General features: G+C 37.6%; 1 protein-coding gene across 7 annotated transcripts in view; it reads right to left on the bottom strand.

The window, feature by feature from the left end:
- CLCN3 (chloride voltage-gated channel 3) overlaps window positions 1–14337 on the bottom strand; it is a 61001-nt gene that overhangs the window by 14449 nt on the left and 32215 nt on the right. For all 7 annotated transcript variants that reach the window (XM_062622315.1, XM_062621841.1, XM_062622074.1 and 4 more), the window contains 5 exons: window positions 8159–8316; window positions 5382–5481; window positions 3487–3674; window positions 2721–2843; window positions 1192–1398 (listed from right to left, as the gene is read on the bottom strand). In XM_062622315.1, the coding sequence (XP_062478299.1) occupies window positions 1192–1398; window positions 2721–2843; window positions 3487–3674; window positions 5382–5481; window positions 8159–8316 (776 nt within the window). The remainder of the gene's footprint in view (window positions 1–1191; window positions 1399–2720; window positions 2844–3486; window positions 3675–5381; window positions 5482–8158; window positions 8317–14337) is intronic.

Below are 14337 nucleotides of genomic sequence, written 5' to 3'. Positions count from 1 at the left end.
TCAAAGCCTCCTCAGAATAGCACCCAAAAGAGTCTATACTTCAGTATGAAATTTCTGATATCTCATTTTCAAGAAACTCTAGTAAGCTTTCCCTGGACTAAAACAAGGAATTCCACTGTGTCATAAATTAAACAAGCGGAGCAGAAGAGCAGGTGGGACAAACATGGAACTTCTTGTGAAGCTCAAGAGGAAAAAAGAAATTGTATGATCCCTGAAAGCAAGGTCAGGCTTCACAGGAAGGTTACTGAGCTGTGATTCATATATGCAGGAAAAAAGCCCACGGAAGGCCAAAGCTCAATTACACTTAACAGAATCCCAGAATACAAGGTTGGAAGGGACCCCAAGGACCCAATGTTGAAACCAGCCAGCTCTGTGTCAAATAAAAAAAAGGGGGGGGTGGGATTTTTTAAGTACATTAATAGCAAGTGGAGGTTTAAAGAAAACACTGGACCAAGACTTGTTGAAGATGGTCATCTGACTAACAGGAATTAGGAAAGAGCATAGGCATTCAATGCAGTTTTTGCCTTAGTCTAATAACACTGATAGACCTTGGGCTGCCCAGTGCCCTGAGTCAGAGGACCACAAGTGCAGGAACAGCAACTTTCCATTTGTGGACACTGAAATTACAAGGGACCAGCAGTATCACCTGAATGTTCACAAATTCATGTGGCTTAATAGGATTCCTCCCAAGTCCTAAAGGAGCTAGCGGATGTTATGGCAAGACCCCTCTCGATCATATCCCACAGGTCTAGGGAGTCTGGGCAGGCTCCTGCTGACTGGAAACAAGCCAACGGTATTCCAACCTACACGAAGGGTGCTGAGGGAAAACCCAGGGAACTACAGACCTGTTAGCCTAACCTCAGTTCCTGGGAAAATTATGCTGGGTGCTATTGAAAGGCATTTACAGAATAATGCAGTTACCAGGCATATAACTAATGTGCTATCCTTCTATAAGTATCCACACACCTAGTGGATGTACTGTCTTTTTATTTAATAAGGCTTTTGATACTGTCCCTCACAGCATCCTTCTGGACAAGTTGTTCAGCTGTGGGATGAACAGGCTGGGTGAAGAACTGGCTGAACGACAGAAGACTAAATACTGCCTTATAGAAAAAATATTGTCCTTTAAACAAACCAGTGTAAATGCATAGAAATGCAATACATTCTAGAAATGCTTTTACAAGAACTTACCTCTCTTTTTTTAGCTTCATTTGTGCTGTACTTTGGAAAGAGGTAAGAAAAAATATTCCCACAGCAGCAGGCAACATGTACCAAGGGACCCTCTTTTCCTAAACTCAAACCTGATGCGACAGCCAAGACTAAAGTAATTGTTTTTATCATCAAAGTCCACTTCCCCAAATAACCTCTGATGATGAAGCCACTCAAAATAGTTTTTATCTGGAAGAAATAAAAAATATCATCTGTTATTGTATTCTGCTTTCTTCAGAAAATAATTAATTTCATTACATTAGCTACTTAAGTTCAAAAATACCCTTTTCATCAAATGGCTACCTTTATCACACTTTAAAACGTATTCATATTGCTACATTGAGCCCACCTGGTTGCCAGAGGCTTTCCATTTGCAACTTATTCTAAAACACTGTACAATAATATAAAACATGATTATCAATTACATTTAGCGGAAACTTACTCTGCACTAGCTTCTAAGACTGCATTCACTGGTTTATGACATAACTTACATGCAAGTCGGAAAACTCCCAAAGAATAAACCTGAAAAACTACACTCAAGATCATTTATTGTAGTAATACCACATTTGCACCCACTTTACCCCTCTCTGTTTTCTCCTTATGTTTTACCATCTCCACATAAAAATTTACCAGTAGATTCCTTGACATAAGGGTGGAAAAGATCAGGCTTTTTCAAACAGGAAACATGTGCCACTTGTCTAAGGTATTACTTTGCCTAACAGTGTCATATTATTACCCTGGAATACATGCCCAGATACAGCAAATAATATAGTTATCACAGGAAAGGACAACCTGTCTATAAATACAATGTACACAGAACACTGGGCAGCAGTGACTAAAAGCAGATGTTAGCTAAATTTGGAAACCAATTCAAAATGAAATCTCTTCTGGAAAAATGGCACAGAATTATTCCAGGCTTATTCAGAGACAGGATTTGTCCTTCAGCTTCCACAATACACATACATAAAGAAGTATCTACAGAATTACTAGACTGATCAGACTTTGTGTTTTTCCCTCCCATTCTGTGTATAGTACAGACAGCAACTGTAAAACCAGTAAAGTTTTGAGGATATTACACATTTCACTGTGATTGATGGTGTGATTTTGAGTTAAGGCAATTAAAGCCAGTGCCACAATACATCAATTGCTGCACCAAAGGAACCAAATTCTGTGAATGAACAGCTACTCTCTTATTACTGTTGGGTGGGTAAGGATTTGGGTCAGGTTTGGAAATCACTCTTCAGAAGTACACTCTCTTAAGCTAAATGTGTCCTTAAAAAGTAGTCCACCCAGAAGCAAGCAGCAAAATCTACAAACTCAGGAGATTCCCTGAAATTTGGAGTACTTTTCTCAACAACAATTAGCACAATTAGATTATTTCAATTTGAATACTTGTATTTCATCAAAGTCACAGGGCGCTACCTCTTGCCTTCCCTCTGACCCTGCAGGAATTCCCTGCAGGAATTTTCACATCAATATGAAACATCTACAACGTATATATTAGATCTCACCTCAGGTATCCCCGAGCCACAGGCATAGGGAGCAAATACCTTCACCAGAGAAACTGCTAAGAAGGCAAAGCTCAAAGCCCAGAAAATGTACATAATATAGTTCATTATGTACGAACCCGGACCCTAAAAACAAAAAATCAGAATATAAATTTAAGCAAAATCACCACATAAAGTAGCGCAAAAGTACCCTTGCTGCATGTACACTTACGCACACATTTTGAGGGATGGTAATTATTACCAAGCCAAGAGAGAGTTTTGTTTGAAAAGCATGAAGTCATGACACACATCAGCAAAGACTGGCTTATACAAACTGGAAAGTATTCTAACACTGCACCTTAAACAGAAAAAGTAAACAGCACAGTTTGGGTTTTATTTATAGTTATTAGCTGCTAAAATCTACTGAACACTGGGTAAATATTCTTTATTTTAAAAAATGTGTGGTAAAAAATAAAACTAATCTATTCTTAGTTATCACAGAACTCCACAATTTATTTTTTATGTATAGCTATGATCAGCAATAGAAAATCCTGCGAAAAAAATCTACAGTTCTACACTATCATAACTTCCTTATATCTGCAACACTCCAAGCACCCTTGCAGTGCATGGAATGCATATTTACTACACTATAATCTATTTAAATGCTAAAAAATGGAGCAGACAGTACAACCCAAATCTGTTCAGTACCATTAAGCTTAAGAACATTATTTTCTTTCCATGATGAGGCAAGCTGTTGAGCAAGGCCATCAAAGAACAGGTATATACTTACTTCTGCTTGCCCAATTATTAGTTCTGCCCACGTTTTCCACTGTGGACATTTATCTCTCTCTTCAAATGTGGTCTCATTGGAACCCCAACAACACTGTTCATGGTTAAACCACAAAGCACTAAGGCAAATGCCTTCCTTTAAGTCAGTCATCCAGTCAGCAGCAATGTCAATTAATCCTGCCAATGCCCCTGTCATAGAAACAGTTCTGTATTAATATTCTGGTACGTAGGAATAACACACACAGCTAAAATAAAGAAATGTGTTGCTATTAACTGACGTAAATTTAAGTTACAGAAAACCTAAACAAACAGACATTTAAATATTACTGATTTGCAGGAATATTTGTGATCCAGTAAGATTAGGATTTGCTGCAGAATCTATAGCACCTCGTGCATTTCCTGAGTCAAATGCATCTTTGATTTTTCTTTGATTTTTCCTATGCCAGTTCTCCAACAGTCCACTGAAACTAAATAATAAACAATTCTTACCTTACCAACAATAGTTTTAGAACAACATAAATCACCAAAATAAACACTGATGACATTCACGTGATCCACATAAAAAGACTACTGAATTCTGTAACATGGGGAGGGGAAAAATGAGGCAGACAGTACAACAGAAATCCATGCCCTAACCTTAAGACCACTCTTTTTAATTAATTCCTACTGCAGGTAACAAACAGTATAAATACTAAGCAGTTCCTAAACTCAAAGCTTAAGAAAGATTCTGTATTGTACATGCAGAAAGCTTGCTGAAGAGTCCCCAAAGAATAGGTAGCAGTATACTGAAAAACTACTTCTAAAGTCAGTATTTTTGTGAACATGTACAACTGTTAGTTATAATTAGCTATTTTTAATGTCTTAATCACTACCAGAAATAGCTGTATAGAGACAGCCACAATTTACTTGTGCAGTAGATTGGTAGTAGAAAATTACCTCTGATTTACTAATTCATATTTGCTAATCTTGACAGACCCTCAGTTTGAGATCCTGGGCCAACTAAAGTCAAGAGTCAAAGGCAGTATTTCAGTAGGACAAAATTTCATCCAAATTATTTAAAATTACATAAACGTAAGATCTTACCATGACTTAAATCAAGGCTGACCAATTTAAGATTCACTAGACACATTCAACAAAAAGCAAGAAACTGAAAAACCTGGAAACGTTCAGAATTTGCTCTTTGATGCTCAGAAACATAATAAAGTACTTTTAATATACATAGCAGCTTGGGGGGTAGAAGTACAACACAGCACATTCCCACCCAAATTATCATAAGCAATTTCCAGTAATTACACACTCCCAGATTGAACATTCAGAGCTATATAAACATGCTAAAACTTTGCATATATATTAATTTATATGTGATTTGTGAAAGTGATTATGCATATATCTAAGTAGTAATTATACAGTTACCATGCTATACTCTGCAACTAATCCAGGGACTAATCTGCTAGGGGAAACCAAACCGAACAAAACACACACACAACCCACCACCCCCCCCCAAAAAAAATAAACTCATAGCTGAAAAAGCAATCTAGATCAATTAATACAGTTTCACAAGAAATGCTACAGGAAAACAGCACAATTTAGCAGAAAGGAAAACATCGATCTCAATCACACAATTAAAGACCTTTGATAAGTAGGTAAAAGGTCAGTAACTCTGAGAAACTCTCACTAAATTCAGTGCCAATTTTGTTTTCCTTTTGATTAGTAAACCCTCCCCACAAAACACTAAAGCCTGTAAATCAACCTTTTCCTTCCCAACCTTTTTCCTTCCTTATGGTAAGCAGTCTGAACCAGCTCTCATCCAGGTTGGGTAGTAATGCACACATGAAAGACGCAGTAACTATACTTGCTTACAGATGTAAGAAAGGAACCCTTTGGTTTTTAATTTACCTGATGCCAAACCAGTTAGTGTGACTACCAGCCATCCTGACCACGCATCGTACAAACTTTTTGTCATCTCCCATGCTGATTCTTTCTTCTTGCTGTTAATCTGCAAAGAGAAATCATTGTGTATTTGTATGTGTTTCTGTAATATGAATAGGAGGAAAAAAGTAAGTATGACATACAAACTGCATGATGCAAGCTACAGGTAAGTAGATCCTCTCTTTAAACTACATTGTATGTAGTGTTTTACAGCTTGGTTACTCAGACATCAAACAACTGACAGAGGAAAGTAAATGTTCTTCATTTAAAAATCTAAACCCCAGAAAATGCATTATTAGGGTAAATGAACAATTTACATGATACACACCTAAAACATCTAAAATTGAAGAGTTATTTCTCTCCTAAAACTTATTTTTTGCTGTACCTTAAATAAACAGGGTAGCGCTAATAAGCTATTCCATACAGTTCGAATTCCTAAGCTTCAATTCCAAATATATATATCTCTGTATTTGTCTAAAAATCACACAAAACATACACTAACAATCACACATAAACTCAAAAACTAGGTAACTACACAGTAATACTTCTAGACAACTCTTACTAATGACATCTAAAGTTACTGTACAAAAAAAAATGGTAATTCTTATTTTAGCCTGATTTCCTTTATGCACTTAGCTGAAATTTGTGCATAACTTGTTTATGTTAAACCTTTATGATGTAATTGGATCCTATTCTTATGACTTTCTTATACTGTAAAAGGGGGGGAGACAATACGTGCAACAAACAGGGAGAAAAAAAGAAAAAGCCAACCAACAAAGTGCAGTATTAGACAAGGTAATCTGAAAAAAAAAACATTCCTAAAGCACTCCTAAAGGGTTGGAAAGGACCTTAAGATCATCTAGTTCCAACCCTCCTGCCATGGGCAGGCACACCTCACACTAAACCATGTCACCCAAGGCTCTGTCCAGCTTGGCCTTGAACACCGCCAGGGATGGAGAATTCACAGCTTCCCTGGGCAACCTATTCCAGTGCCTCACCACCCTAACAGGAAAGAATTTCCTCCTTATATCCAATCTAAACTTCTCCTATTTAAGTTTGAACCCATTACCCCTTGTCCTATCACTACAGTTTCTAATGAAGAGTCCCTCCCCAGCATCCCTACAGGCCCCCTTAGATACTGGAAGGCTGCTACGAGGTCTCCACGCAGCCTTCTCCAGGCTGAACAGCCCCAGCTTTCTCAGCCTATCAAATAAATAAATTTTATAGTTTCCTCTGAGATTCTCAAACTTTTTTCTTTTTTAATAAAAGAAGCTGCTTCTACAGTAGCATGTCTTTCAAAAACTCATTCCTTCTTCTTTCTACATCTTTGATTACATACATGGCCAGAGTCTCCTGTCATTCAGGACATACTTATAAATTTCACAGTAGTCCTGTGGCTATAAACTGAATTGTATTGTCTGACTTTTCTGTATCAGACACTAAACTGCCTAAGAACTTTGAGACTTCACCCTAGCCTGTTTCCCAGGATTTGGTCAGGCCCAGCATGTTATCCAAAGGTACATCCACTGGACACTGACCTACACACCTGCAGTGTAAAGACGGCACTGTGTTAATTACTGCTTTGACATCAAATGGTAAAATGAAGTATCCCATGGAAAACACCTTCTTAGTTTTCATTAAAAGCATTCAGGCAACATACATGTTCTCAGATGCAATGTCCAAGTAACACTCTTCCTTAGAAAAGCACTAGATAGTGTAACTGTGGATGTTTTGGTTTTTAAACTAGTGTAGGATTATTTTTTTCAACCATGTCAAAGTAAATCAGCATATACACCCTACATTTGCTTCCACAAAGTTAAAAATGGTGTTTCCAAAGAAAGCAGAATAATGCTACAGTGTTGTACATGAAGGAACCTCTCCTCTGCCCCTCTACACACAATTCAATCTTAATTATTAATTTTGATAAGTTAAAAATATTCTAGGAGAAATCACATCTCCAGATCTGTTCTGGTTTTAAGGTTAGTTAAGGTAAGTATCCCAGAAGTTTGGCAGTAAGGCTCTAAATAGCATACTTCCTCTTAAAATTCTATTAAATAAATTTATTACATGAATGACAGCATCAAGCATGTTACTGACTAAAAAACCTAGAGTCCATTTCATGAAAGAACTCATTGCAGAGTGCACTGATAAAGATGAACGGTCTGAACTCTCAAGAAATCATGAGACAAGAAAGCAAGTTCTGTGATGGGAGAGTAGAAAGGACATTTACCATACATACTGAGACTACTTTTTTGTTAAGCATATGTACACCAATATAGATGTTTTAGGCGTGAGAATTTTCACTTCCCATAATCCAAACAACCACCACACTACACTGCTTTAGCACAGATACATTTGTCACGATAAAAGCAGCACACATCGGTGCTTACTTTTCTGTACAAGTATTACCATAAGCACTGTTGTACTATTACAAATACATCTACACTGGAAAATAGCCTTAACTATACTAGCATGAAAAAAAGGCAGCAATGTAAAAGTGTCACCTGGATGACAGAGAGCTCTTCACGCTTTAATTAATTACCATTTCCTTTCCAAGTTGTAATCCTGGTGCAGGACTGCAGGTATAAATGAAAAAGTGCCTTTTTAATAGCACTGTAGTTCTACCTAACGTAACTACTTACAAATTTAAAGTATGTAAATATTGGTATGTGTTCCTGGATCAGACCTGAATTCTAAAATCCAACAAAAAACATTTTCCAATTACTGTTACTGATCTTAAGTACCCGTCTATGCCTTTCCCTGTCTTTGCACTTCTCTCGAACCCAGTCAATGGTATGGAAGTCATCGTATGTTCCTACTCCAGGAATTGGTTCATCCAGCAGATCCAGTAGATGCGTTGAACTGTTGATATTTCCTCCATTTGTCATTGTATAATGAGTTCCTGAGGCAGAGAAAAGGCAGGAATTAATTAATGCTGCAATAAACAAAGTATTCTAATGTTCACAACACTACTGCATATAAAATTTCTGAACAACTAGACACTCCCCATAATATGTGTATTTTACTTCATGCAGGTCTCTCCATGTTTGATGTCACTATTCTTTTCTGTCACTTATCTGCAGGTTAAATGAATGTACCAGTCAAAGTGGGTTTTTTACTTTGTGTGCAGATTCCAGAAAAACTTCAACAGAACAGCAGCTCTGACACACATTTAACTTAAAGTTTAGTTCAGTTTATAAACTACCAGAGGAAAACCTCTTTGTAAAAAGGCAAACCCAGATGATTATATATGAAGTTCACAGCACTTCCGTAAGCCGCTAATTATTTTTACATAACCACACCACTGATTACCAATCTTTCCTACATGTCTAATTCAAACCCAAAATACATTATCAAAAGATTATCAGTGCAGCTAAAAAGTAACAGAAAGCCAAGAAAATATTAAAAAAAAAAAAAATTTTCTAATTTTACTAAAAATATATGTATATTGTTTATGGTTTTGATGGGGAAAATTCAAATTTTTCCAAAATCGAAGATCTGCATTTTATTTCTCTTTCTCTGGTATTACCTGACAACATGGCAGTAATAGGTAGGACCTCATTAGAACAGTTGTTATCACAGCTTACAACCATTTTAGCCAGTTGTGGGTGTAGCGGAAATTCAGTCATCACGGATCCCAACTCTGTGGGTGCCTCATCCCTGGCAGTGTTCAAGGCCAGGCTGGATGGAGCTTTGAGTAAACTGGTCTAGGCAAAGGTCTCCCTGTCCATGGCAGGGGGTTGGAAACAGATGATCTTTAAGGTCCCTTCCAACCCGAATCATTCTATGAGTCTATGATTGTATAATGCACAGAACAGGCCTCGGTCATGAAAAGTTAGAAATACTGTATAAACTGTCTTCTACTAATCCATCATCACCAGCTAGTTCCTTCACAAGCAGCAATCATAGTAACATCCCCAACAGTATTTTTTAAGTGATCAGAACAAGAGCAAATACTAGGAATTTTTCCCTCTTCACAAGTGATCAAGAAAGTTTTGGGGGTTTTAAGTTTTTAAATGTCAGCAATTCTGTAATACCTCAGCTTTTTTGAGCTCCTGTACTGTATTTGTATAATATATATATACCTCAAGTATAATTTTCTGCTGGATGGTTGCCTAAATACAGCATGGCTACCATTTGCTCACCCAACACAAACTGCTCCTGCAACAGCAATTGCTACAAAGGGAACATCTATAACGAGGTTAACAGATAATGGTTTAAAGAGCAATTACTCTCACTTGTTTGCCTCAGAACAAAATAACGTGGCAACAGCATATGGCATACCACAATAATCTCTGTTCTTAAAGATGTGGGCTCAGGTGGCCAAGACTTCTACCAGTTCACTCTGATGATCTTCAGTTCAGACTTCTAATCAGTTCACAAGCATTAGAATTCATTTCACTAGACTGACCACAGATGGCTAGAAAGGTGGGGCAGGGGACTGAGTTGGGTTTTCTTGTTTGTTTTTTTTTTTGAGTTTTCATAATTGCAAGCTCAGCTTCTAAGTGCTGTCAGCAGGTATTTCCAAATTATCAAAAAAAAAAAAAAAAGATTTTCAAAGCGCCTATCTGCAAATTTCCAAATACTTCAAAAGCCAAGTTCACCAGCACAAGCTTTCACCAACAACTGACAGACTTATGCACAGGTAAATCGTGTCTTTTCCCTTTAAATCTGTGAAGTCTGAGATCTAGCAGAAGCAGTGTGGCATCTGGCATTATATTCAGACCCAAAGGCGTGCCTCAGCCATCTCCTGCTTGAGAGACTTCATCTATGCCTGCTGTGGTTATTCTGACATTTTCTTAATGGTGAAGACAACAAACACACAAGAAAATAATATCAAAATCCTGTTAAGAATAAACACAATCTTAAATTTTCAAGACACACAAACTAATGTTCATTACATATACATGTAACATATAGAAAAGCTTGAAAGTCTATTAAGATTACTCTTCTTTTTTTCTTCTAATCTTAAAGTAAGAGAATGCAAATGGATGAAAGCAACTCCTCAACAATGCTAGTAGCATTCTCTCATAGACAGCTAGCCTGGCTGCTGTCTTTTTTAATACTGTTTTTTCCCCAGTCTATGCCATACCGAATTTTCCTTCATCTATTGATCATAGATAAGACCTGTAAATCTCTTCCCTGCTAGTCTCTCTTAAGGCAGATGCAAAGAAGCATTACCTATGGTTCCATTAATAAAAGGCTAACAACAACGAATTAAATCAGATTTGCTAATACAGGTGATTGTGAAAACCTTGCTTTAGGGTAAGGGTTTCAATTCTCTTGCCATTTCCAATTCTCGTAACTAGAAAGGAGGTGTAAGATGCATGTCTGGCTAGCTGAAAGAGCAAGCTGATTTTATGGGAGAGGTGGTAACAAAATTCATATTGTAACGATTAGTTTAGGTATCAAAATTGAAAGGATAACAGAAAACATTATGAAAATGTTATTTTTACACGAAATTAACCTCCTTCTCAAAGCAATGGGACATATATTAAATTCAGCCACAGTTTAATTATTAATCTTCTACAAAGTTACAATGTGAACAAGCAGTTTCCTGAACCTAAGGAAAGGAAAAACTTGCCTTTGTCCCAGGGGAGTTTTATGCCCTGCTATATATGAAGAAGTACCCAAGCTATAAGGAACATGCAATCCTATGCCACAAAAGCAAAGGAGAGTTGAGAGTTATAAATGTATCACAAACAGTAAGATACGACGTTATGCATATAAAGGTGCTGAACTGGAATTCTCTCCAGGGAAACCACCAGGAACGGCACCATATTCACTGCACTAGACCTCAAGCAGAACTTTGAATAGACTGCAAAGAATGGTCATTGCCTGGATACAATAGAAGTCCCAAATGAAACTGTGTCATGTTCCTACTTTGTCACCAAATACTGGGATATAAATGATTACTGTATGATGGGGAGGAGACAGAACAAGATGTGAAGCTGAAGAGGTGGTTTTGCTGAATACAGAGCTGCCAAGAATGCCTGATGCAGCTGAGTATCTATAATCTCATACCGAGAAACCCTGCGTCAGTGTGTGGTAGAAATGCTGCCCTATAGAAGACCATGAAGAGGACAACTGTACAAAACCCAGTACACTGTATCTAAGATGAACACGTCTGACAGCAGTGGGAAGACGACATTCTCCAGCTAGTATTATGATCTATGAAGCAGGAGAATTTAAGCAGTATACCTTTACCAATACTCAATACTTTCCAAAACTTCCACTTTTTTCTTCCCTTCCTTCTCTAGTATTTCATGCAGCAAGATGCTCCTTCCAGATATGACGATAATGATTCTCATCAGCATGAACTGGCATTTGTTGCCAATTTCATCAGTGTTATTAGATTTATTTTCAACTCAATAGATTTTGTTAGAATCCTTACCATAATATAGATTTCTCATCACATTCTAACCTCCAAGCAGGAAATCATCATTACCCTGAAAAACTGCAGCATTTAGCAAATGCAGCCTTCTAGACATTTCCAATATTCAGAGCGTATTTCTCCTTCCTTCCTCCCAGCCTTTCCTCGTCTTCAAGTTTCTCAGGCTACAACACAATGCAAGTGCTTTTCATCAAAATCCAAGCTGCCTTAGTCTTTAAAAGTAGAAAATGTACCGAGCACACAAGGTATACAGGCACAGCCTCTAGCTGTGGTAAGAGAACACCTCCAGTTTCTGTATGCACACTTGTGAGCCACTCTACAGCTGTCACAAAATGAAGTCATCTTTTTGGTACGTATGAGTTTGCTTAAGGTTTTATTAGACTGGGAAGCTGAAGTGGCAGGAAGAACTTTCATTATTATTCCAAACTAACCCATGTAACTACAGGGAGGGAAATACGAATATACTGATCCTTTCAGAGGCTCAATACAACTCACAGAAATCCTTACAAAGTAAATTAAACACAATCTTTCCAGGGTAGCTGGAATCCCTTTATTAGCACACTGTTCTCCAACAGCATCTTTAACAATCCTGTATTCTCACCACATAACTAGTGAGCTGCTGCAATCACAGACTGCAAGCTTCTAGACAATAAAAGTCTAGAAAAAAACACGGAGAAAAGAGATTGTCTCTTTTAGGTGGTTCAGTCACTGTAGGTCTTGCCTGAACTGCCTTCTAGGAAGGCAGCTGACTTTTGTTATCCTTCCATGCATGTAATTCCAACCCTGCAGTACAATCCTTCCTCAGCAATCAGCTCTGGTAGTGCTGAAGAATTGCTTCAAGTGAAGTTGTTAAAAAAACCCACCAATGAAAAACTAACAGTAGAACACTGTACTTTGGGACACCTGACCAGAATGAAGTACAGCAAAATCAAACAAAAATGCTACATGGACAAAACCGGAATAGAAATAGCAGATTCCAACACCATTGTTGTTGATGGTTTTCTTTGCGTTTTTTTTTTTTTTTTTGTGAGAATGAAAAAATACAATCAAAAAATTGCTTGAGAGGACAATAGGTCTGACAGAAAAAGTAGTCCGTACCATATTGCTCTCATTCATTTCCCTCTGAACATGAAGTTATAGTGCATGGCTGTTAGCTCCCAACACTGACCCAATCGCCTGCTTTGCTTAGCTAGTCCCTCCTGACATAAAGCAGGAACACAGAAATTACAGAACTAACATTTTGCTATACATACACAAGTTGCTTTATGTATTATGGATTCCTCCTTGCCTTATGTCCCCCCTAAGGCAAGGAGGATCTCTTCTTTCATATTCTATATACGTGCCTCATACAAGCAGTCTTTAATCTTGATTGATGTTGGAATGATGATAAACATGACAAAAAGCTGATTTATGTAGCATTTTTCAGGTGCCATGCACAGCATTTTCAAAGGCTGCCTCACCTGCTCTAGTAGTGATCTCCTACTCCTTTCTCCTTTTGCAAATCAGTAGTTTCCTTTCAGATTTGAAAGCTACCCTGGGCAACATGTAGCTGATGAAAGTTGTGGATTTTAAAACTACTTGGTAAGTTTTTAGCTAATTCATTTAAAAAGAAAAAAAAAAAAAAAAATCACATCAGCAAGGACTTATCACCTTTAAAACACGAGCAGACCACTACTGACTATTCAGTATAGTTCGAAAAATTTCACAATAAAACATTCTAAAACACTAACAAAGCAAAACATGAGTTGCTGACATCCATACACTGTTGCACTTTTCACCTCTTAGATTTTATGGAACAAATCCCCAGTGAAGGAACCTAGCAGATCACAAAGATCTTTGGGGCCCTACTATCCTGTCCCTGACATGAAGAAATGAAGAGCCAGTGGACCTCTGTTCTCACTTCTCCTTGATGTTCTCTCTTCCAGGGAGGCAGTGGGTTTCACACCCTACAATTTTAATTAGATAGCTTTCACGCTCTACGATTTTAAAAATCCCACTGAAAGTACACTTAAAATACCTTGAGTTAAAGAAATAAGGGAGCTAGTGCTTCAGTTAATCTAAATACAGTTTCACGCAAGAAAGGGGTTTTGCAACATGTTTGATGCTCCTGATTCCAGCGTAACTGTTTTAAACAGTCCTTCCCAGCTCTTTCCTTGTGTGCAGCGTTTTTCCTTACATAAATAATGAGAAGAGAAACATCAAGATTTAAGAAAAATGCTGCATCCTAGGAAACCGAATGATGCACAACAGATTTTTATGTGGCTCTCCATCAAGTGAGCATCTGAATAATTAGCCAGTATCACCTAGAGAATAAATCCACACAGTTGCAGCCTCCATAGCAAATAAGGTACAGAACAAAGACACGAATATGCTCAAGGGGGTAACTAGAAGAGTTAACAAGAGACTGTAATTTCGAGACACAGTTTAAGAGCCCTTCTATATTCTATGCAACACATAATATACATGTTATTATTATACGTATAGGACGTATATTTTAAAGACACCACTGTGTCAAACTGAGCATAGATG

The sequence above is a fragment of the Pezoporus occidentalis genome, unplaced genomic scaffold, assembly GCF_034315485.1.
Source record: "Pezoporus occidentalis ecotype Australia unplaced genomic scaffold, CSIRO_AGI_Poc_V1 ctg1, whole genome shotgun sequence".
Lineage (NCBI taxonomy): Eukaryota > Metazoa > Chordata > Aves > Psittaciformes > Psittacidae > Pezoporus > Pezoporus occidentalis.
The sequence above is the reverse complement of the archived record's forward strand: the minus strand, read 5'-3'. Positions and strand labels throughout refer to the sequence as shown.